Source organism: Somniosus microcephalus, chromosome 9 (genome assembly GCF_052327205.1).
Source record: "Somniosus microcephalus isolate GS21.2 chromosome 9, FLI_Smic_1.0, whole genome shotgun sequence".
Taxonomy (NCBI): Eukaryota; Metazoa; Chordata; class Chondrichthyes; order Squaliformes; family Somniosidae; genus Somniosus; species Somniosus microcephalus.
In genome coordinates, this window is record NC_140995.1 from 204,221,393 (window position 1) to 204,245,036 (window position 23,644).

General features: G+C 46.6%; 1 protein-coding gene across 1 annotated transcript in view; it reads right to left on the reverse strand.

Moving 5' to 3' along the window:
- The window catches only part of zbtb24 (zinc finger and BTB domain containing 24), a 38,088-nt gene extending 19,978 nt beyond the window's left edge, over nt 1-18,110 (reverse strand). Inside the window, exons 1-2 of the mRNA XM_085997789.1 lie at nt 18,056-18,110; nt 4,077-5,080 (exon numbers count right to left, since the gene is read on the reverse strand). Of these exons, the coding sequence (XP_085853915.1) occupies nt 4,077-5,037 (961 nt within the window). The 5' untranslated portion in view covers nt 5,038-5,080; nt 18,056-18,110. The remainder of the gene's footprint in view (nt 1-4,076; nt 5,081-18,055) is intronic.
- Between the last annotated feature and the right edge of the window lie 5,534 nt (nt 18,111-23,644).

The following is a 23,644-nucleotide window of genomic DNA, read 5'->3' on the forward strand; positions in this document are numbered from 1 at the left end:
CTTCTGCTCTCACCCCCTCCCCTCTCTCCCAAAACCACTCCTGTCCGCACCTTCCACCCCACTAGCCTCCACATTGAACGGATCATCCTCCGCCATTTCCAGCGTGATTCCACCACTAAACACATCTTCCGCTCCCCTCCCCTTTCAGCATTTTGAAGGGACCGTTCCCTCCACGACACCCTGGTCCACTCCTCTATCACCACCAACACCCATACCCCTTCCCATGCAAGCGCAGGAGATGCAACACCTGTCCTTTCACCTTCTTCCTTCCCACCATCCAGGGCCCCAAACACTCCTTCCAGGTGAAACAGTGATTTACTTGTACTTCTTTCAATTTAGTATCTGTTTTTGTTGCTCACGATGCGGTCTCCTCTACTCTGGGAGACCAAATGCAGATTGGGTGATGGCTTTGCTGAACAACACCGTTCAATCCTCAAGCTTGATACCAAGCTTCCGGTCCCTTGCCATTTTAATTCTCTGCTCCACTCCCACTCTGACCTCGGCCACCTACACTGTTCCAATAAAGCTCAAGGAACAGCACCTCATCTTTCCTTTAGGCACTTTACAACGTTCCAGACTCAACACGGAGTTCTACAATTTCAGGTCATAACCACTGCTCCTACTTTTTCTGCACTTGGTCTCCCAAAGTAGAGGATACTGCATCGTAAGCAGTGAAAACAGATATTAAATTGAAAGAGGTACAAGTAAATCATGTTTCACCTGGTAGGAGTGTTTGGGGCCCTGGGTGGCAGCTGCTGGTACTGATTCTGCTGTTGCCATTTACACCTCCACTAGACCCATCTTTTGTTTCTTTACTTGTCCCCTTTTGCCTTGCACCATCATCCCTTTTCTCATTTAATCTCTCCTGCCCTCCACCCTATCGCAGACCTTCCCTTTTATTCTTTCCTCCCCTCCCCCCTTTCCCTGCCCCTACACTTGCTTAAAAACTGTTACGTCTCTAACTTCTTCCAGTTCTGACGAAAGGTCATCGAGCTGAAACGTTAACTCTGTTTCTCGCTCCACAGATGCTGACTGACCTGCTGAGTATTTCCAGCATTTTCTGTTTTTATTTCAGATTTCCAGCATCCGCAGTATTTTGCTTTTTGTTCTAATAAATGGTGAGACTGAAACGTGAATAGCTTGCACTCATCACCTGAACCCCAAGATTCAATGGTCTTAAATTCTTTGAGATATCTACCATTTAAAGCAACACGGTCCACAGACAGCAATAAGATAAATAACCAGTAATCGCTTTTGGTGAATTGGTTGAGGGATGAATATTGGCCAGGATACCAGAAGAACCTCCTGCTCTTGTTTCTAACACCTCCTCAGTACTGCAGTGGAGATTGTGCCCATAATGGGCTTGAACCTTCTGCAGACTGACAGCTGCTTCTAAATCGCTGGCTCCTCCCCAAGGTCAGAAGAAGCTAGCAGCAAATGACTGGTTATCTTTATATTTTGAGGAAAAAAGGAAAACAAGACATGCAGTTACAGGCCTCCCACCATTGGTGGCGCGATTTGCCCAGGTCAGCTCACCATTTTGTTTCTTTCTCTCTATATGCAAAAAAGACAACCTGGTTGCTGGTGTAATCGCAGCAGACTGACATTCTTTCCTCCGTCTTACGTTTCTCTCTTTTGGCAATCCTAGCTTGCTCAAACTCGTGAACTCCCTGCATGCAGACAGATCGCCACAGTTTGCGGTCTTTGACGTGGTTTCTCTTCCCGCTCCCGCATCGTTACCTCTGCTGTCCCCCAAGGATCTATCCTTGGCCCCCTCCTATTTCTCATCTACATGCTGCCCCTTGGCGACATCATCCAAAGTTTTGAAGAAGGGTTCGACCCGAAACGTCAACTCAAATTTCTCTCCACGGATGTTGCCTGACCTGCTGAGTTTTTCCAGCATTTTCTGTTGTTATCCAAAAACACAGCGTCAGTTTCCACATGTACGCCGACGACACCCAGCTCTACCTCACTACCACTTCTCTCGACCCCTCCACAGTCTCTAAATTGTCAGACTGCTTGTCCGACATCCAGTTCTGGATGAGCAGAAATTTTCTCCAATTAAATATTGGGAAGACCGAAGCCATTGTTTTCGGTCCCTGCCACAAACTCCATTCCCTAGCCACCGACTCCATCCCTCTCCCTAACATCTGTCTGAGGCTGAACCACACTGTTCGCAACCTTGGTGTCATATTTGACCCCGAAATGAGCTCCTGACTACATATCCGCGGCATAACTAAGATCACCTATTTCTACCTCCATAACATCGCCCGTCTCCAGCCCTTGTCTCAGCTCATCCACTGCTGAAACCCTCATCCATGCCTTTATTACCTCTACACTTGACTATTCCAACGCACACCTGGCTGGCCTCCCACATTCCACCCTACGTAAACTTGAGGTCATCCAAAACTCAGCTGCCCGTGTCCTAACTCGCGCCAAGTCCTGTTCACCCATCACCCCCGTGCTCGCTGACCTACATTGGCTCCCGGTTAAGAAACACCTCGATTTCAAAATCCTCATCCTTGTTTTCAAATCCCTCTGTGGCCTCTTCAGGCCCTATCTCTGAAATCTCTTCCAGCCCCATAACCCCCTGCCCCCTCGAGATATCTGCGCTCCTCTAATTCTGCCCTCTTGAGCATCCCTGATTATAATTGTTCAACCTTTGGTGGCCGTGCCTTCTGTTGCCTAGGCCCTAAGCTCGGGAATTCCCTCCCTAATCCTGTCCGCTTCTATTTCCTCCTTTAAGACGCTCCTTAAAACCTACCTCATCTGCCCTAATTTCTCCTTATGTGGCTTGGTGTCAACATTTTTTTGTCTTATAATACTCCTGTGAAGCGCCTTGGAGCGTATTACTACGTTAAAGGCGCTATATAAATCCAAGTTGTTGTTGTTCCTCCCATATATTGATGTCAATACCGCGTTGCTTCAGGTTAGATTTCAAACTATCTTTATACCTCTCTTCCTGGCCACCACCACTCCTCTGGCCAGAGCTCAGTTCCGAATAAAGTATTGGTTTTGGGAGTCATATACAGTCTACGCCTGATAATTAAATGTATTTTAAAGCTGTAAAAACTAAGATTTAAACGATAATTCAAATGTAGCAATTTAAATAACAAAAAACTGGAAACTTAGTGCTCAAAAGAAAAATCAGATTATGAGGTAATACGAACGAAGTGAATTTGAATTAGAAAAAAAATAGTCTGCATTATCAGGGCCATCGATTTAAAATCAAATTGCATTTTTATAACCTCATATTCTGGGATTTGTGTGTGTTTGGCAGATTGAATCCAATGCTTCAGTTAATTTTTTCATGAAAACTTATCAGGGCCTTGAATATTATACGTTCCTTTATCAATATAATACTCAACTTTGCTAACAGCCCAAAATGCACAACAAGGTGGGAGGCAATATGTGCCAGTAATGGGAAGGAGGGCTTGTAGAATTTGGCAGTGGGGGCTGGGGGGGGAGCTTAGGTTTTACGGTATTGGGGGGTGGGGGGTCCTAGGGTTTAGTAACACAGGTTAAGGATAGACCCTGAGGTTTGGCAGCACAGGTGATGGTCCAAGGGCCAGGAAGCACTGTGAAAGGGAAACCTGGGGTTTGGCAGATCTGGGGAATGGAATGTGAGGTTTATCAGCGCAGGTGGAGGGTCCCAAGGTCTAATGCTACTAAAATGGAGGAAAACAAATTTGGAAGAAGTTGGTAAACAATCTCCCCAGAGACACTGTTTTTTCATTGTTTTTTGGACAACAAATTCATGGTGTCAGACACAGTAAATAAATAGATGGCCGTTTTAATAAGCATAAATTGCATATACATATAAGCAATCCCTAGCACATACAATGTTTGTATCAAAAAATGACCGTATAAAACATTTAAAACATTCATGTTTCCATGCGGATTCTGAGTGTGGAAGTGGGAGATGGAGACTCTGGACTCTAAGCCATTTTATTGCTGTGCTGACCTGTGGTCCACTTGGTCAATGAATTGTCATTGTATGTTAATATGGGAAATTCTACCAAATCATGGTTCCAGTGCTATCCCAACTACAAGACAAAAAGTTCTTCATTGCTCACCTGTGTGCGTCCTTCGATGTATGGCCAAGAAGTGGTGATTTTTAAACACTTTGTCACAGTCTTCACATCTAGCTTCCACATCCGGATACTTTCTCTTCCTCCCTCGCTTCCTTACTTCCTCCTGTTCCTCCTCTACCGTGCCAAGCTTGTACCCCAGTAACTTAATAGGCCTTTGAATTCTACGGTTGCTATAGCGGCTGCGACTCACCAGTGCTGCTATTTTATGTTCATAACCTTCTTCTGTCTGGGAATCTGTGCCAGCGTCAGTATCAAGACAGGCTTCTGGTTCTGATGCCTTGGAGCTTTGTCTCCCTTCACCGACAACCTTACTGCTTGTTTTATAATTAGTTTCCTCTGCAGGTTGTCCAAATTTGCTCTGATGTTCTTGTGGGTCAGTTGGAGTCCCACTGTCAACTTCACTCCTTTCTGCTTGCACCTGCTCACATTTTCGAGGCCTTCCCCGCTTGCGTTTTGGCTTTGAGGGCTGATCATCGTCAACAATGGGTTCCACAACTACTACTTTAATTCCATTGGAAGCCAACGATACCTTAACATGTAAATGGCTGTCCTGATAGTCCGAGTATGCTTTGATCAAATCATTCACTTTCAGAACCTCGGCAGTGGTCACAATGTGCTCAATGGACTTTTCAGTGACATTCAGACGGCCAGTGTATATGAATTCCAGCACAGCGCTGAATGTGTCTGCAGCCATTCCATCGAGCATATAGATAGCCTGGCCTTGTTGGTTCTCATCAGCGAACATCAGAGAGAAATACTCGCTGCTGGCAGCAAGCAGTGCTTTGTGTGCTTTGAAGTGCACATCCTCAGCAATTAGCGTGATGTCACACAAGAAATCCCTTCTTCTTTGTTCTTCAAACTTACTCAGAATAGTATCTTTGTGAGTCTTAGACTGGATGATAAGAGAAGAGGGAGGTGGGACACCAGGCAATGTCTCAGCCATCTTGGTGACGCTCAGTCAAACATACTTCTAACTGGCATACCTGCTAATGAAAGAAAACCATAAATGTAAATAGTAAAACTCTCACTCATTCACGTTCACAAAATAAGCATACCTTGTTTAAATAACACAAATACATGTATTCCTAAATAATAAGTATCGCCAATAGGGTTACTTAGTATTTGTGATAGTTGTCACATAGATTTTGATTCAGATCTCAGAACACATTTGTGTTTGATTTCTTCCTGGTAATATGGTATAGGAACATTTTTTTATTTGTCAGCCAATATGCATTAGCATTGTGTGCTACTTTTACCTCATCACTTTAAATTATTCTTTCTTTCATTGGCAGACCTGTAATCACCAGTACTTCATCTCAGTGCTTTATAGCTCAACATCCTTTCTCTAGATGCAAGTCAAGCTCAGAACAACAAAATCTGTAATTGCACTGCTGGGTATTTTTCATAGTTCAAGTGGACATGGTTTGAAATTCCACTAAACATTATGCTTTAGTGATATCCCAGTGATAACAATGAATTAAAATATGCGCCATGTAATTATTTGTGTTGAAAGAAAAGCATGTGTCCTTCATTAACCCATAAGCTGCCAACTGTAATAAACCTTTCATTTAGTGTGCTATAATCTTATATCTACGTCCCCTTGTTCGAGATCCCTTAATCACTGGAACCAGTCAGTTTCTATCTACACTGTTCCATTTCTTCATAATTTTAAACACCTCTAACAAATTATCGCTTGTGTTCTAATAACAGGCCAATCTTTTATTTGTTCATACCAGGCAGCATCCTAGTGAATCTGCATTGTACCGTCCCTATTGCCTCGACATCCTTCTTATAGTGTGCAGCCTAAAACACAGTACTCCAACTATGGTCTTACTATGGTTTTATGTAGAATTACTATTGCATCTTGACTTCTATATTCTATACCTCCTGCTGTAAAACCCAGTATTCCATTAGCTTTTTTCAAAAAGATGGCCCTATCCACTTGAGGTGCTGCTTTTAACGGCCCGGTTCCAGGCGATGCACATGCGCAAAAACCCAGAACTTGACAGATCGTATGAATCCGCTTGAAAGTAATTCGCTGGCACAGAGTTGGGCTATTTGCCCAACGAATGCCCACGAAACCTTTACGCCTGGTAAAAGGCGTAAGGCCTCCTTTTACCAGCATAAGGGTTAAAATAAATATTAAAACAATTAAAAAAAAATATTTAAACATACAAAAACCTTTAAAATTAGTTTAGGTTATTTTGGTCACTTTAAAAATGTTTACATTTATTTTTCAAAAAATTAAACTTGGTTTCAAATTAAATTGTATTTTAATTTTGAACATGTGATAATTTATTTTTATTTATAAGTGCTGTGAAAGTGTTTTTTTTAGGGGATTCCTATTATGCTTATGGGGATTCCACAGGTAAATGGAATCCCCACAAGTAGGATAGGAATGCCCCTTTGTGATTGGTTGGGCTGGTCCACGTGATCCCAAGGACGCCTGCGAACCACATGCGCCCCTGGGATCCGTGGGCCTTTACACAGGCGTACACCCGCAGGCCCAGACTGCAAGTGTTCGTAGGTCCAGGGCCATCAGGTAGGTGTGGAGTTTTCTTGCGGTTCGGAGGCGTTCACCCCGCGGCAAGAAAAAAACCCAAAGTATACCTCCTCACATTTGCTGGCATTGAAATCCATCTGTCACTTTTTTGCCCTTTCCACATCTATCCCCTTACAACTTTCTTTTGGCCACAGAATTATTTACGCCTTCTATTTTAACATAGCCTACAAATTTAGACATCACTTCCTCTAGCCCTATTTTCAAATCATTGACATACACAATGAGCAGAAGCAGTCTTGTGTATTACCTTGTCAAAGGTTTTCTCAAGTCCATGTACACCACATCCACTGCATTTGCTCCACCCATTTCCAATAGCTAACACATTGTAAATGCCCTGCACTTGATTCCAGCAACCTAATTATTTTTGACAAATCATGCCCACGATTAAAAATGTTTCAACACTATGTACAGGAAACTCTTTGGTATCTGGCACCGACGGGACCAGGATGGTGCCGGTTGATTAAAAATTCCGGATGACGGAGAGGGTTATCTACCGAGGCTATTTTTAACAAACAAAAATTAAAAAATCAAGAAATTTGCAGTATACAGTAATTGGATACTCAGCTACAGAATGTTGTGTTAAATGGATGGTGGAAGATGCTTGATTAAGTACAGTACTGCCAGTTGAGGGTAATCCATAACTCTTTAATTACTTAACAGTAAAACAAAACGTATACAGCGCGGGAGAGTCAGACTCCTGTTATTGAGGTGTTCGGACTTCCGACAGCGCCAAGAAGCCGAGTAGTGGCAGTTTGGAGAACTACCCCCACTGACTAACTCGGCCACCGCGGGAGACTCAGCAACATTTCCGGTTATTGAGGTGTTGTTTTCGGAGTATGAATTTTGCCAGTTAATAGAGAATTCTGGATATTTAGGTGCCATTTAAACGAGAGTTTCCTGTAATACGTAACTCTCCTAAAGAGGCTTTTTAATAGCTGAATTGGTGACTCTGCGGGTAAGAATCAAAGGTCTAAGGTGCAGCAAATTGTTGATAGGAACATTTTTCACATGAGGTCCATCCAAGCAACCGGTCAAGAGCCGAGGCCAAGAACAGCCCCAACATCTCTCCTGCTCAGCTGAATAAAAATAAATCAAACTCAAAATTTAGATAAGTTCGATTCTGTGAACAGTCCAAAATAAAACCAGTCATATTTTGGCACAAAAATTAAGTTCACAATATTTAGATTTATTCTGCAAGTAGCTTGAAATAATAGATTATGAAAGGTGTTTTTAAAGAACTATTTTTTTCAAATAGGACAACTTCATGTTAACTTGCTTCAAAAGTGTTTTTGTTCAAGAGAATATTTTTTCTAAGCAACAACTAAGTTATTTTTAGGGCAGAAGAAATATGAAAAAGATAGTTTCTGCTGTTGGAATTTCACCCCATTTTATTCCCTTTCAACTCTTGTTGGGCTCAGTGTTGTTCTCCCTTGACCAGGAGGGCGACACGATCTTGACTTTTTTACTACCGGCATCATCATCATATTACTTTAGATTCCGGAGACACAATTTTCATAGCAGGGCAAACACTTCTATCAATTCCCACCGCACCCCCCTCCCCCCCCCCAAAAAAAATTGGAGCAGTCTTGCTTTACTACCATAAAATGTGCTATCTGGCAGCTTGAAAACTAACAGGGCAACAGAGACTGAATGAATGGCAAAAGAGGGATCATTGTCTTTTACAGTAGTGCTGTTCAGTTCTAACCTTGGTAGAAATACCATAATATAACCAAGATGATATGGCAACGCGGAACATCCCCTCAGAGATGCAATGTATGTACCTTTAAGGGGGGAACTACTTTTTACAGCTCATGTATATTGTAGTACCGGCAGTGGCCACACCTGTATATAGCACTGAGTAGTAATCTGTACAGGCAGTTGAAGTGTGAGCCACGTTGAGTAAACACCTGTTGTATCGTTCTCCGCAGTCTGTGTCTTATTATACACGGACGCAACATTGGCGACGAGGCAGGTTGGAACCTACCTGCAACTCTGCATCACCTCCCGGGGATTCGTTCCTGGAGATCAGTGGATTGGAGGTCAAGGCCAGAGACTCGGGCGTCGACCACGGGCAACCGCCCAGTCATCCAGCAGAGACTCGAGAATTGTGGGGGAGGCTGTCGAGAGCCAGGCTTGGCTTTCCAGTCGAGGTGGTCCAGCGAAACAGGCTGGCAACAGGTAGTGCGCAGACCCTTCCCGGACAGCGGCGGGCTAGAGCCCGACTGAGCGGCACAGCAAAGGGCCGAGCAGCGTTGACGGGGGAGAGAGAGAGAGGGCAGAGCGCACAGGGCGCAGCCGGTGTTCAGGGGCCGAGCAGTGTCGGAGAGAGGGAGAGACGCGCAGAAACCCGCGAGGCGCCGCCATTGCCACGAGGACCGCTGAGAGCGGCGTTGGCAGCAGCGCAGAAGCGCGCGAAACCTACAGGGCGCCGCCATTGCCACGAGAACCGCCGGGAGCGGCGTTGGCAGCAGCAGGGGAGGAAGGAAAGCGCGGGAGACGCCATTTTAAGCCATTGGGAGACGCCATTTTAAACCACACCCAAAATGCTGAAGAGTGGCAGTATCACCGCATTTGATAATGAAGTCGAAGATTGGACTACATATGTCCAACGAATAGAGGTGTACTGCAAGGCAAATGAGGTGTCAGATGACAAGGAAGCGTCGGTATTGTTAAATTTAATGGGTGCAAAGAGGTATGGTTTATTACGAAATCTAGTAACCCCAACGAAGCCAATGGAAAAAGGTTTTGAAGACATAGTAACGATACTAAAGGAACATTTAAACCCCACACCGCTGCTGATAGCAGAAAGATTCAAGTTTCACAAATGGAACCAGCATAAGGATGAAAGCAATGCTGATTATTTAACAGAACTGTGCAAACTATCGAAACACTGCCAGTTTGGAGCGGGACTGGCAGATACCTTCAGGGACAAGTTTGTGTGTGGGCTTCAAAGTAAAGGAACCCAGAAACGGCTTTTATCTGAAAAGGACCTTACGCTGGAAAAGGCTTTCAGCATTGCGGTATCATATGAAGCAGCAGCACGGGGCGCTGCAGAGATACAACAGAGACCGCAAGAATATGGCACAAACGAAATGTCATATGGAACAGAGAAGTGCTATCGCTGCGGCAGAACAACACACGACCAGAACGATTGCTGGTTCAAAGACAAAGTGTGCAGACAGTGTGGAAAAGTAGGACACATAGCACGAGTCTGCAGGTCGGGAAAGAAAACCAGCAATAAGAAACCTACCAAAGGAAAGTACAAGAAGGTACATAAGATGACAGAGAATAGTTCAGACGAACAAAAGAGTGATAACGACTCCGAAAGCAGGGAACTGAGTTGTCTGAAACTACATAATGTGATCACAACGGAGGATCACCGAACCATTTGGGTCACTCTCAAGTTAGCAGGAGTCCAGGTAAAGATGGAATTGGACACAGGATCAGCCCTAACAGTCATAAACCGATGGGACTACGAGCGGCTATTCTCACACATACCCTTGAGAGACACAAAAATTATTTTGAAGACGTACACGGGGCAAAAAGTCTACCCCAAAGGAAAAATAAGGGTGACCGTTATATATAACGGTAAGGAAACACCAAAACTGGACCTGTATGTATTGCAAGATGGAGGACCACCATTACTGGGACGTGAATGGATCTGGAAAATACAACTGGATTGGCATTCCATACAGGCACTGACTGTGGCTGACAAAAAGGATGACGACGTCACACCTGGGCGACTGTCAAAGATCCTAACTGACACGAAAGAAGTGTTCCAGCAAGGACTCGGAACACTAAAAGGCATGACAGCGACGATTAAAATTGAAGAAAACGCAAGCCCAAAATTTTTTAAGGCCAGACCGGTGCCTTATGCGATCCGCTCAGCCGCCGAAGCAGAGCTGGAGAGTCTGGAACGTTCAGGTGTACTGTCCAAGGTAGACTGGAGCGAGTGGGCTACACCCATCGTCCCTGTGATGAAAAAGTCGTTGAGCAGCACGCCTGGGGAACCAAGGAAGGTTCGCATTTGTGGGGACTATAAGGTAACAGTGAACCCGGTCCTTCACACCGTACAATATCCACTTCCGCGGATTGAAGATATTTTCGCCTCGCTATCTGGAGGGAAACGCTTCACTAAGATTGATCTGGCCCAGGCGTATCTGCAAATGGAGGTAGAAGAAGCATCAAAAAAATACCTCACAATCAACACCCATAAAGGTCTCTACCAATACAACCGGCTGGTATTCGGGGTAGCACCAGCTCCGGCTATTTGGCAGAGGGCAATGGAACAAGTCCTGCAAGGGATCCCAGGGACCCAGTGTTATTTGGACGACATCCTGGTCACGGGCGAAAATGACAGTGATCACCTTGCCAACCTGGAGCAGTTGCTCACTAGACTGCAGGAATATGGGCTCTGAGCTAACCGCCCCAAATGCGAGTTTTTTAGAAAACAGATCTCGTATTGTGACCACGTTATCGATAAAGAGGGGTTACATAAGTCCCCAGAGAAGATTGAGGCAGTAGTCAAGGCTCCAGCACCGGAAAATGTGTCACAACTGAGGTCGTTCCTCAGGCTGGTAAACTACTACCATAAGTTCTTGCCAAATTTGTCTACAATACTACACCCACTGAACACCCTACTGGAAACTGGGGTGCCATGGAAGTGGAGTGACGAATGTAGACGCGCTTTCCAGAAGAGCAAAACACTAATCACATCGAAAGAGGTATTGGCCCATTACAACCCGGCATTACCAATTCGGTTGGCATGTGATGCGTCACCCTACGGCATTGGAGCGGTGCTGTCGCACAAATTCTCGGACGGCTCAGAGAGGCCAATAGCCTTTGCGTCACGATCACTAACCTCAGCCGAGCGTAACTACGCCCAGATTGACAGGGAGGCCCTCAGCCTAGTGTGGGGAGTGACAAAGTTCAATCACTATCTGCACGGGCAGAAATTCACCTTGCTGACTGATCACCAGCCTCTTGTCTCCATTTTTAATCCGAAGAAGTGCGTTCCGGTGATGACTGCGCAACGACTACAAAGATGGTCACTTTTTCTAGGGGCGCACCACTATGAGATTGAATATAAGGGCACGAAACAGCATGGAAATGCTGATGGGCTATCACGCCTGCCACTGCCTACTGCGGAGGAAGCACCAGCAGTGGATCCTGTCGAAATATTCCATTCGACTATAGTTGAATACCTACCGGTAACTAACGCTTGTATCGAAAAGGAAACCCGAAATGACCCGACACTGTCTCGGGTAAATGATTTGACGGTGAAGGGATGGCCAGCACATGGCGGCTTACTGTTGCCAGCATTCTCGACAAGGAGAAAACAGCTGTCAGTGTGCCGGGGGACCTTGATGTGTGGATCCCGAGTGGTAATTCCACCCAAGTTAAGGGATAGAGTGCTCAATGAGCTTCATGAGGGTCATCCGGGGGGGGGGGGGGGGGGTAAAAATGAAAAGCCTAGCCAGGGCTTATGTGTGGTGGCCAGGAATCGATAAACAAATCGAGGACCTGACCAAGAGCTGCTCAGGATGCCAGAAAGTCCAAAATGCACCACCACAGGCCCCTCTATACCCATGGGAGTGGCCCTCATCTCCATGGCAACGGGTGCATATTGATTTTGCTGGTCCATTCATGGACTCAATGTTTTTAATAGCCGTGGATGCGCACTCGAAATGGCCTGAGGTCATCAAAATGTCCTCCACCACCACGGAGAAAACTATTGCAGTCCTACGGACCATTTTTGCCAGGAATGGCTTGCCAGAACAGATTTGCTCCGACAACGGACCACAGTTTGTGTCCGAAGAGTTCCAGAGGTTCTTGAAAAAGAATGGAATAAGGCATTACACATCCGCCCCGTATCATCCAGCCACAAATGGATTGGCTGAGAGGTTCGTACAAACCTTTAAGAAGGCAATAAAGGCTATGTACAATGACAACATTCCGCTGCAGCACAAGGTGGACAATTTCCTGTTCGCCTACCGGAATGCGACACATGCAGTCACCAACCAGGCCCCAGCCATGATGTTCTTTAACCGAAGGTTAAGATCTCGCCTGGATTTGCTCAGACCAAACGTACGAAGAGATGTTGAGAGTAAGCAATTCCAGCACATCCATGAGAAGCCAACAAGGAGCTTCAATGTAGGGCAACCAGTCTTGGCCCGCGAATACTGAACAGAAAAATGGCAGCCAGGAACGATATGCACACGGCAGGGGCCACTAATGTACACAGTGGACGTTGGGGAGAGCATCGTGAGACGCCATGCTGACCAGATCCTAGAGTCACAGGAACAAGTCAACCCCATGCCTCGCCCATACGTACCTGGTGATGAACCCGACGTACAGGTCGCATCTACCCCAGAAACAGTAGCATCGGAAGCTGATGAACCAACCGACGACAGGGGGCCAGAATCGCCTCGGCACCAAGAGCAAGACACTCGGGAAAGGCGCTATCCAGAAAGGATCAGGAGGCCTCCCCAAAGACTGAATATATAAATAGACTATTTTCAGCTAATGTTGCATGTTAAAAGTGTTAATTGTAATTAGTTTGATATTTAATTGTTAAATGAGTGTTATGATACTGTTAATCTAAAAGGGGAGGAATTGTAATGTATGTACCTTTAAGGGGGGAACTACTTTTTAGAGCTCATGTATACTGTAGTACCGGCAGTGACCACACCTGTATATAGCACTGAGTAATAATCTGTACAGGCAGTTGCAGTGTGAGCCATGTTGAGTAAACACCTGTTGTACCGTTCTCCGCAGTCTGTGTCTTATTATACATGGACGCAACAAGAGACGTGTTTTTTGCCACACCTACAGCCATTTCTTTCCGGCCACCTACCGTCTGAACACGGCATGTTTTGCAATGCTGGCCTGTACTGCCCAGGCATCGGGGAACATAAGAAATAGGAGCAGGAGTAGGCCATACGGCCCCTCGGGCCTGCTCCGCCATTCAATAGGATCATGGCTGATCTGAATCTAGACTCACGTCCACTTCCCTGCTCGTTCCCCGTAACCCCTAATTCCCTTATCTGCTAGGAAAATGTCTATCTCCATTTTAAATTTATTTAATGTTGCAGCTTCCACAGCTCTCTGGGGTGGCAAATTCCATAGATTTACTACCCTCTGAGTGAAGAAGTTTCTCCTCATCTCAGTTTTGAAAGGGCAGCCCCTTATTCTAAGATTATGCCCCCTAGTTCTAATCTCACCCATCAGCGGAAACATCCTCACCGCATCCACCCGATCAAGCCCCCTCACAATCTTATATGTTTCGATAAGATCGCCTCTCATTCTGAACTCCAATGAGTAGAGTCCCAACCTACTCAACGTTTCCTCATACGTCAACCCCCTCATCTTTGGAATCAACCGAGTGAACCTTCTCTGAACCGCCTCGAGAGCAAGTATATCTTTTCTTAAATATGGAAACCAAAACTGCACGCAGTATTCCAGGTGTGGCCTCACCAATACCCTGTATAACTGCAGCAAGACTTCCCTGTTTTTATACTCCATCCCCCTTGCAATAAAAGCCAAGATTCCATTGGCCTTCCTGATCACCTGCTGCACCTGCATACTAACTTTTTGTGTTTCATGCACCAGGACCCCCAGACCCCTTTGTACTGTAGCACTTTGCAGTTTCTCTCCATTTAGATAATAACTTGCTCTTTGATTTTTTCTGCCAAAGTGCATAACCTCACACTTTCCAACATTATATTGCATCTGCCAAATCTCTGCCTCCTCACTCACTGCTTTCCCTCCCATCTTTGTATCGTCGGCAAACTTGGATATGTTGCACTCGGTCCCTTCCTCCAAATCGTTAATATAGATTGTAAAGAGTTGGGGTCCCAGCATTGACCCCTGCGGAACACCACTAGTTACTGATTGCCAGCCCGAGAACGAACCATTTATCCCAACTCTTTGTTTTCTGTTAGATAGCCAATCTTCCACCCATGCCAGTATATTACCCCCAATCCCGTGATTTTTTATCTTGATCAGTAATCTTTTGTGTGGAACCTTGTCAAATGCCTTTTGGAAGTCCAAATACACTACATCCACTGGTTCCCCTTTATCCACCCTGAATTTCTCAAAGAATTCGAGCAAATTTGTCAAACATGACTTCCCCTTCGTAAAACCATGCTGACTCTGTCCTATTAAATTATGTTTATCCAAATGCTCTTGTTACTGTATTCTTAATAATGGACTCCAACATTTTGCCAACCACAGATGTTAGGCTAACTGGTCTATAGTTTCCAGCTTTTTGTCTACTTCCCTTCTTAAATAAGGGTGTTACATTAGCAGTTTTCCAATCTGTCGGGACCTTTCCTGAGTCCAGGGAGTTCTGGAAAATGATCACCAATGCATCCACAATCCCTACCGCCACTTCTCTCAAGACCCTAGGATGTAGGCCATCAGGTCCGGGGGATTTATCCGCCTTAAGTCCCATTATTTTACTGAGTACCATCTCCTTAGTGATTTTAATCGTGTTTAGCTCCTCCCCCCCCCCCCCTTGTTTGTCCAGTGTTGGGATATTTTTAGTGTCCTCTACTGTAAAGACTGATACAAAATATTTGTTCAGTGTCTTTGCCATCTCCATGTTCCCCACCACTAGTTTCCCAGTCCCATCCTCTAAGGGACCAACGTTCACTTTAGCCACCCTTTTTCTTTTTATATAGCTGTAGAAACTCTTGCTATCTGTTTTAATATTTTTTGCTAGTTTACTTTCATAATCTATCTTCCCTTTCTTAATTAATCTTTTAGTTATTGTTTGCTGGCTTTTAAATGCTTCCCAATCTTCTATCCTCCCACTAGATTTGACTAATTTATATGCCCTTGTTTTCAGTCGAATACTATCCTTTATTACTTTACTAAGCCACGGATGGCTGTCTTTTCTTTTACTCCCCTTTTTCCTCAGTGGAATATATTTATCTTGAAAGATGTGAAATATCGCCTTGAATGTAGAGCACTGCTCTTGTACCGTCTTACACTTTAATCTGTTTTCCCAGTCCACTTTAGTCAATTCTACTCTCATACCTTCATAGTCTCCTTTATTTAAGCTTGGTACGCTGGTTTGAGATCCAACTCTCTCACCCTCAAACTGAATTTGGAATTCAACCATATTATGGTCACTCATTCCAAGGGGATCCTTTACTAGGACATTTTTTATTAATCCTGTCTCATTACACAGGACCAGATCTAAGATTGCCTGCCCCCTGGTTGGTTCAGTTACATACTGCTCAAGGAACCCGTCCCTAATACCCTCTATGAACTCTTCCTCAATGCTGCCATGCCCAATTTGGTTAGTCCAGTCAATATGAAAGTTAAAATCCCCCATGATTATAGCTGTTCCCTTATTACAAGCCCCGACTATTTCCTGATTTATACTCCAACAGAGTTGCAACTGTTAGGAGGCCTATAGACCACGCCCACTAGTGACTTTTTCCCCTTATTATTCCTTATCTCCACCCAAACTGTTTCACTATCCTGATCCTTTGACCCAATATCATTTCTGACTATTGCAGTGATTCCATCCTTGATTAACATAGCAACCCCACCTCCCTTTCCTTCCTGTCTGTCCTTCCTAATTGTCAAATACCCTTGTATGTTTAGTTCCCATTCATGATTATCTTGCAGCCATGTTTCCGTAATGGCCACCAGATCATACCCATGTGTAGTTATTTGCACCGTCAACTCGTCAATTTTGTTACGAATGCTGCGTGCATTCAGATAAAGAACTTTCAAATATGTTTTCTGACAATTTATTCCTGCTTTTACCCCTTTATCATTATACATTCTGTCCCTTCCTGACACGCTCTGGTTTTTAATTCCCCCACTGCTACCTTGCTCTATTGCCTTCTCCGCTGTCATTTTTATTTTTTGCTCTCTTAAAACCTCCCCCCCACTAATTAGTTTAAAGCCCTCTCTACAGCCCTAGTTATTCGATTCGCCAGGATTCTAGTCCCAGCACTGGCCAAGTGAAGTCCGTCCCAACGGAACAGCTCTCGCCTGTCCCAGTACTGATGCCAGTGTCCCAGGAAGCAAAACCCATTTCTCCCACACCAGTCTTTGAGCCACGCATTTAACTCTCTAATTTTATTTACCCTAGCCAAATTTGCACGTGGCTCAGGTAGTAATCCAGAGATTATTACCCTTGTGGTTCTGCTTTTTAATTTGGCCCCGAGCTGCTCAAACTCCCTCAGCAGAACCTCCTTCCTTGTCCTATCTATGTCGTTGGTACCAACATGGACCACGACAACTGGATCCTCCCCCTCCCACTTTATCCCATGTCTCTCTCTCTCTCACTTTATCCCATGTCTCTCTCTCTCACTTTATCCCATGTCTCTCTCTTTTTATCCCGTGTCTCTCTCTCTCTCTCACTTTATCCCATCTCTCTCTCACTTTATCCCGTGTCTCTCTCTCTCTCACTTTATCCTGTGTCTCTCTCTCACTTTATCCCGTGTCTCTCTCTCACTTTATCCCGTGTCTCTCTCTCACTTTATCCTGTGTCTCTCTCTCACTTTATCCCGTGTCTCTCTCTCACTTTATCCCGTGTCTCTCTCACTTTATCCCGTGTCTCTCTTTATCCCGTGTCTCTCACTTTATCCCGTGTCTCTCTCTCACTTTATCCCGTGTCTCTCTCACTTTATCCCGTGTCTCTCTCTCACTTTATCCCGTGTCTCTCTCTCACTTTATCCCGTGTCTCTCTCGCACTTTATCCCGTGTTTCTCTCTCACTTTATCCCGTGTCTCTCTCACTTTATCCCGTGTCTCTCTCACTTTATCCCGTGTCTCTCTCTCTCTTTATCCCGTGTCTCTCTCTTTATCCCATGTCTCTCTCTCTCTTTATCCCATGTCTCTCTCTCTCTTTATCCCATGTCTCTCTCTCTTTATCCCATGTCTCTCTCTCTTTATCCCATGTCTCTCCCTCTCTCTTTATCCCATGTCTCTCTCACTTTATCCCATGTCTCTCTCTCACTTTATCCCATGTCTCTCACTTTATCCCATGTCTCTCTCACTTTATCCCATGTCTCTCTCACTTTATCCCATGTCTCTCTCACTTTATCCCATGTCTCTCTCACTTTATCCCATGTCTCTCTCTCACTCACTTTATCCCGTCTCTCTCTCTCTCACTTTATCCCGTCTCTCTCTCTCTCACTTTATCCCATGTCTCTCTCTCACACTGCCCACCGCCAAGGCCCCTCTCCACCACTGAGGACCAGGCGGGGAAATAAAAATTAAATTTCCAAGACGGGCACATCTTCTACTCGGGCCTGGCTAACGGATTAAATTAGCAGCGAAGCGGCGAGAGCGGCCGACCTGATCACCGTGGCGGCGGGTGGGATGGCGCTGCTGTGAGTGAAATGTGAATCGTTGCGCTGCCAGGACCTTACCGTGCGGCCCAGCGAGATGGCGGCTCCCCGTCAGCACACCTCTCGCGAGATGGAGGCGGGGCTGGGGCTGGCTGCGGCTCCCCGGGACTGACACACCGCAACCAACAGGCGGCAGCACAGAGCACAGCATCACCATCGAGCGCTGCTCATTGGCTCTTCCTTTATAATTGCTTAATTAACAACAGCAACTTGCATTTATATAGCGCCTTTAACGTAGCAAAACGTCCCAAGCCCCTTCACAAGAGTTTTATCAAGTAAAATCGGACACCCAGCCACATAAGGAGATATTGGGACAGGTGACTAAATGCTTGATCAATGAGATAGGTTTACCGTTTTTACAATTGTACGACTCTCAGGAAGGCAAGTGCGATTTGTAGAAAAAAGCAACACATTACTGTGTGCTGTAGGATTCTCGATTGCGAGTCACTCGCTTATGAAGTGCATCAGCTCCCTTGAAAAGCTTAGAATGAGGTTAAAAGTAACAAGCAATACTCCCTAGGGTTTCCAACTCTGGTTGAATGTATTCCTGGAGTTTTCACAGAATCACAGAAACCCCACAGTGCAGATAGAGGCCATTTCGGCCCATCGAGCCTGCACCGACACATATCCCACCCGATCCCCGTAACCCCTACACCAACACATATCCCACCCTATCCCCACGTATTTAATCCCCCTAACACTAAGGGTCAATTTATCATAACCAATCAACCTAACTCGCACATCTTTGGACTGGGAGGAAACCGGAGCACCCGGAGGAAACCCACGCAAACACGGGGAGAATGTGCAAACTCCACACAGACAGTCGCCCGAGGCCGGATTCGAACCCGGGTCCCTGGCGCTGTGAGGCAACAGTGCTAACCACTATGCCACCGTGCTGCCCAACGTGACATTGTCCAGCCTCACACCTGAAGAATAGCCACGTGGGGGGTGGGGGCTGCGGCTGGGGCCTGTGGAATTGTACCCCAGTGTCAGTCACTGAAGGCAAAATGTAGCCCATTGACTGTCACTGAAAGCAAACGGTCCGTATCCCAGTGATAGTCATTGAAGGCCAACCTTACCCCAGTGACAGTGAAGGCAAACCGTCCGTACCCCAGTGAGAGTCAGTGCTAAGGGAACCTTACCCCAGTGACAGTGAAGGTGAACCGTCCGTACCCCAGTGAGAGTCAGTGCTAAGGGAACTGTACCACAGCAAGATTTGGTGCCAGGAGAACCATAACACAGCGAGAGTGAACGGAAGGAAACTTAAAAAAAATTCCTTCATGGGATGTGGGCGTCGCTGGCAAGGCCAGCATTTATTGCCCATCCCTAGTTGTCCTTGAGAAGGTAGTGGTGAGCCACCTTCTTGAACTGCTGCAGTCCACGTGGTGAAGGTACTCCCACAGTGCCGTTAGGGAGGGAGTTCCAGGATTTTGACCCAGCGACGATGACGGAACGGCGATATACTTCCAGGTCAGGATAGTGTGTGACTTGGAGCAGAACTTGGAGGTGATGGTGTTCCCATGCGCCTGCTGCCCTTGTCCTTCGAGGTGGTAGAAGTCGCGGGTTTGGGAGGTGCTATCAAAGAAGCCTTGGCAAGTTGCTGCAGTACATCTTGTAGATGGTACACACTGCAGTCACGGTACGCCGGTGGTGGAGGGAGTGAATGTTTAAGGTGGTGGATGGGATGCCAATCAAGCGGGCTGCTTTGTCTTGGATGGTGTCAAGCTTCTTGAGTGTTGTTGGAGTTGCACTCATCCAAGCAAGTGGAGAGTATTCCATCACACTCCTGACTTGTGACTTGTAGATGGTGGAAAGGCTTTGGGGAGTCAGGTGGTGAGATACTCACAGCAGAATACCCAGCCTCTGACCTGCTCTTGTTGCCACAGTATTTATATGACTGGTCCAGTTAAGTTTCTGGTCAATGGTGACTCCCAGGATATTGACGGTGGGGGATTCGGCGATGGTAATGCCGTTGAATGTCAAGGGATGGTAGTTAGACGCTCCCTTGTTGGAGATAGTCATTCCCTGGCACTTGCGTGGCGCGAATATTACCTGCCACTTATCAGCCCAAGCCTGAACATCATCTAGGTCTTGTTGCATGCGGGCATGAACTGCTTCATTATCTGAGGAGTTGCGAATGGCACTGAACACTGTGCAGTCATCAGCGAACATCCCCATTTCTGACCTTATGTTGGAGGGAAGCTCATTGATAAAGCAGCTGGAGATGGTTAGGCCTAGGACACTGCCCTGAGGAACTCCTGCAGCGATGTCCTGGGGCAGTGATGATTGACCTCCAACCACCACAACCATCTTCCTTTGTGCTAGGTATGACTCCTGCCAGTGGAGAGTTTTCCCCCTGATTACCATTGACTTCAGTTTTACTAGGGCTCCTTGATGCCACACTCGGTCAAATGCTGCCTTGATGTGAAGGGCAGTCACTCTCACCTCACCTCTGGAATTCAGCTCTTTTGTCCATGTTTGGACCAAGGCTGTAATGAGGTCAGGAGCTGAGTGACCCTGGCGGAACCCAAACTGGGCATCAGTGAACAGGTTATTGGTGAGTAAGTGCTGCTTGATAGCACTTTCGACGACACCTTCCATCACTTTGCTGATGATTGAATGTAGACTGATGGGGCGGTAATTGGCCGGATTGGATTTGTCCTGCCTTTTGTGGACAGGACATACTTGGGCAGTTTTCCACATTGTCGGATCGATGCCAGTGTTATAACTGTACTGGAACAGCTTGGCTAGAGGTGCAGCTAGTTCTGGGAGCACAAGTCTTCAGCATGACAGCCGGGATGTTGTCAGGGCCCATAGCCTTTGCTGTATCCAGTGCACTCAGCTCTTTCTTGATATCACGCGGAGTGAATCGAATTGGCTGAAGACTGGCTTCTGTGCTGGTGGGGACCTCAGGAGGAGGCCGATATGGATCATCCACTCGGCACGTCTGGCTGAAGATGGTTGCAAATGCTTCAGCCTTGTCTTTTGAACTCACATACTGGGCTCCGCCATCATTGCGGAAAGGGATATTCATGGAGCCTCCTCCTCCCGTTAGTTGTTTAATGGTCCACCACCATTCACGACTGGATGTGGCAGGACTGCAGAGCTTTGATCTGATCCGTTGATAGTGGGATCGCTTAGCTCTGTCTATAGCATGCTGCTTCCGCTTCTTAGTATGCATGTAGTCCTGTGTTGCAGCTTCCCCAGGTTGGCACCGCATTTTTAGGTACGCCTGGTGCTGCTCCCGGCATGCTCTTCTACACTCCTTGTTGAACCAGGGTTGGTCCCCTGGGTTGATGGTAATGGTAGAGTGAGGGATATGCCGGGCCATGAGGTTACAGACTGTGGTGAAATACAATTGATGGCCCACAGCACCTCATGGATGCCCAGTTTTGAGCTGTTAGATCTGTTCTGAATCTATCCCAATTAGCACAGTGGTAGTGCCACACAACACCCAGTGAGAGTTAGTGCCAGTGGAACCATAGACCAGCGAAGTTCAGCGACAGAGGAACTGTACTTAAGAAGGGGGATTATTATATTGGCGAGGAGGAATTTCCCTTTAAATTCTGGACAATTGTAAATATAGGTAATCCTGTTAGCATTGATATAATCTTGATCTGCACGCTTCGCAGAGGATCGGGTAATGTTGTTTTCTCTGTAACTATTGCTTAAATCTTAAGTAGATTATACGTTGCATTCCGTGATTCAATGAACCATATTTGTTGTCCACAAACCAATTGGCCTCTCCCCCACCCCGCTCCCCCCCCCGATTTTCTTACATTATTTACATACACTCTGTCTTTTTAAGAGTCGTCGTGTTGCTGACCTTTCTGACGTCTGATCCAACGTGTTCATGTTTGTTTGAAACGCGCTGATTCAGATTATTTCATCCTTCACGTTGATTGAGTAGTACACATACACTTCCAGGTTCAATCCTTGGTTTCTGCTGAGTTAGTTGACCATAGCCAGTTTGATGGTAGGGATGCTTTAATTAGACTCAGTCAGAGAAAATTACCAGTTTGGCCTCTCTTACCCCCCTGCTGGAAGTGAATATGTGGGCAGTAGGTGAGGGTAAGTATCAGGCTTGGCTATGATAGTCCCCTCAGTTGAATAGCCTGCTGACATGCATTATTGTTGCATAAATCTTTTGCCCAAAATTTTGTTGCACAGAATTAGCTGCAGCTATTACTTATATTAGAGATTACTAATGTTTTTTTGGCACAGGAGCAGAGGGCGTCACAAAGCAGGTGTACTTGATTCAAATCCACTACTTTGTGGATTTATTGTTTCCACAGTTTATCGTTCATAATATAGTATTATCCTTATGTGACCTTTAATACTTTGTCCTCCCAAGCGATCTGGATCCACAGGTCCGAACGATGGACTCGTTCTTCTGTTCTAGTGATCCGCACCAGAGCGGCGGAGCAGACCTGGGTGTGAGGAGCGCGGCGAGGCGAGTATAAAAACCGGCAGCGAGCAGCGAGGCCCGACCAGAGCGGCGGAGCGGACCTGGGTGTGAGGAGCGCGGCGAGGTGAATATAAAAACCGGCAGCGAGCAGCGAGGCCCGACCAGAGCGGCGGAGCGGACCTGGGTGTGAGGAGCGCGGCGAGGCGAATATAAAAACCGGCAGCGAGCAGCGAGGCCCGACCAGAGCGGCGGAGCGGACCTGGGTGTGAGGAGCGAGGCGAGGCGAGTATAAAAACCGGCAGCGAGCAGCGAGGCCCGACCAGAGCGGCGGAGCGGACCTGGGTGTGAGGAGCGAGGCGAGGCGAGTATAAAAACCGGCAGGGAGCAGCGAGGCCCGACCAGAGCGGACCTGGGTGTGAGGAGCGTGGCGAGGTGAGTTTAAAAACCGGCAGTGAGCAGCGAGGCCCGACCAGAGCGGCGGAGCGGACCTGGGTGTGAGGAGCGAGGTGAGGCGAGTATAAAAATCGGCAACGAGCAGCGAGGCCCGACCAGAGCGGCGGAGCGGACCTGGGTGTGAGGAGCGAGGCGAGGTGAGTTTAAAAACCGGCAGCGAGCAGCGAGGCCCGACCAGAGCGGCGGAGCGGACCTGGGTGTGAGGAGCGAGGCGAGGTGAGTTTAAAACCGGCAGCGAGCAGCGAGGCCCGACCAGAGCGGCGGAGCGGACCTGGGTTATGAGGAGCGCAGCGAGGTGAGTATAAAAACCGGCAGCGAGCAGCGAGGCCCAACCAGAGCGGCGGAGTAGACCTGGGTGTGAGGAGCGAGGCGAGGCGAGTATAAAAACCGGCAGCGAGCAGCGAGGCTTACCAATTCAGCAGCGGGAGAGAGAGGTAAAAAGTAATCAAAGTGTGACGTCACCAGAAAGCAGGTAAGTGATTGGTTGGTAAGTATTTCTCTCTTTCTCCTTTTTTCCCAAACTTAAACTCTGTGGGTTATAGTTTCTAAGCTCTGAGGTGTAGCGGGGGCTGCTGGTAACCAAAAATTTAACTTAATTTAAAGGAAGTAAAGGGTCAGTCATGTCGGGACAGCTCAGCCCTGTAGTTTGCTCCTCCTGCGCTATGTGGGAAATCAGGGACATTTCCTGTGTCCCTGATGACCATGTGTGCGGGAAGTGTGTCCAGCTGAAGCTACTGACAGACCGCATT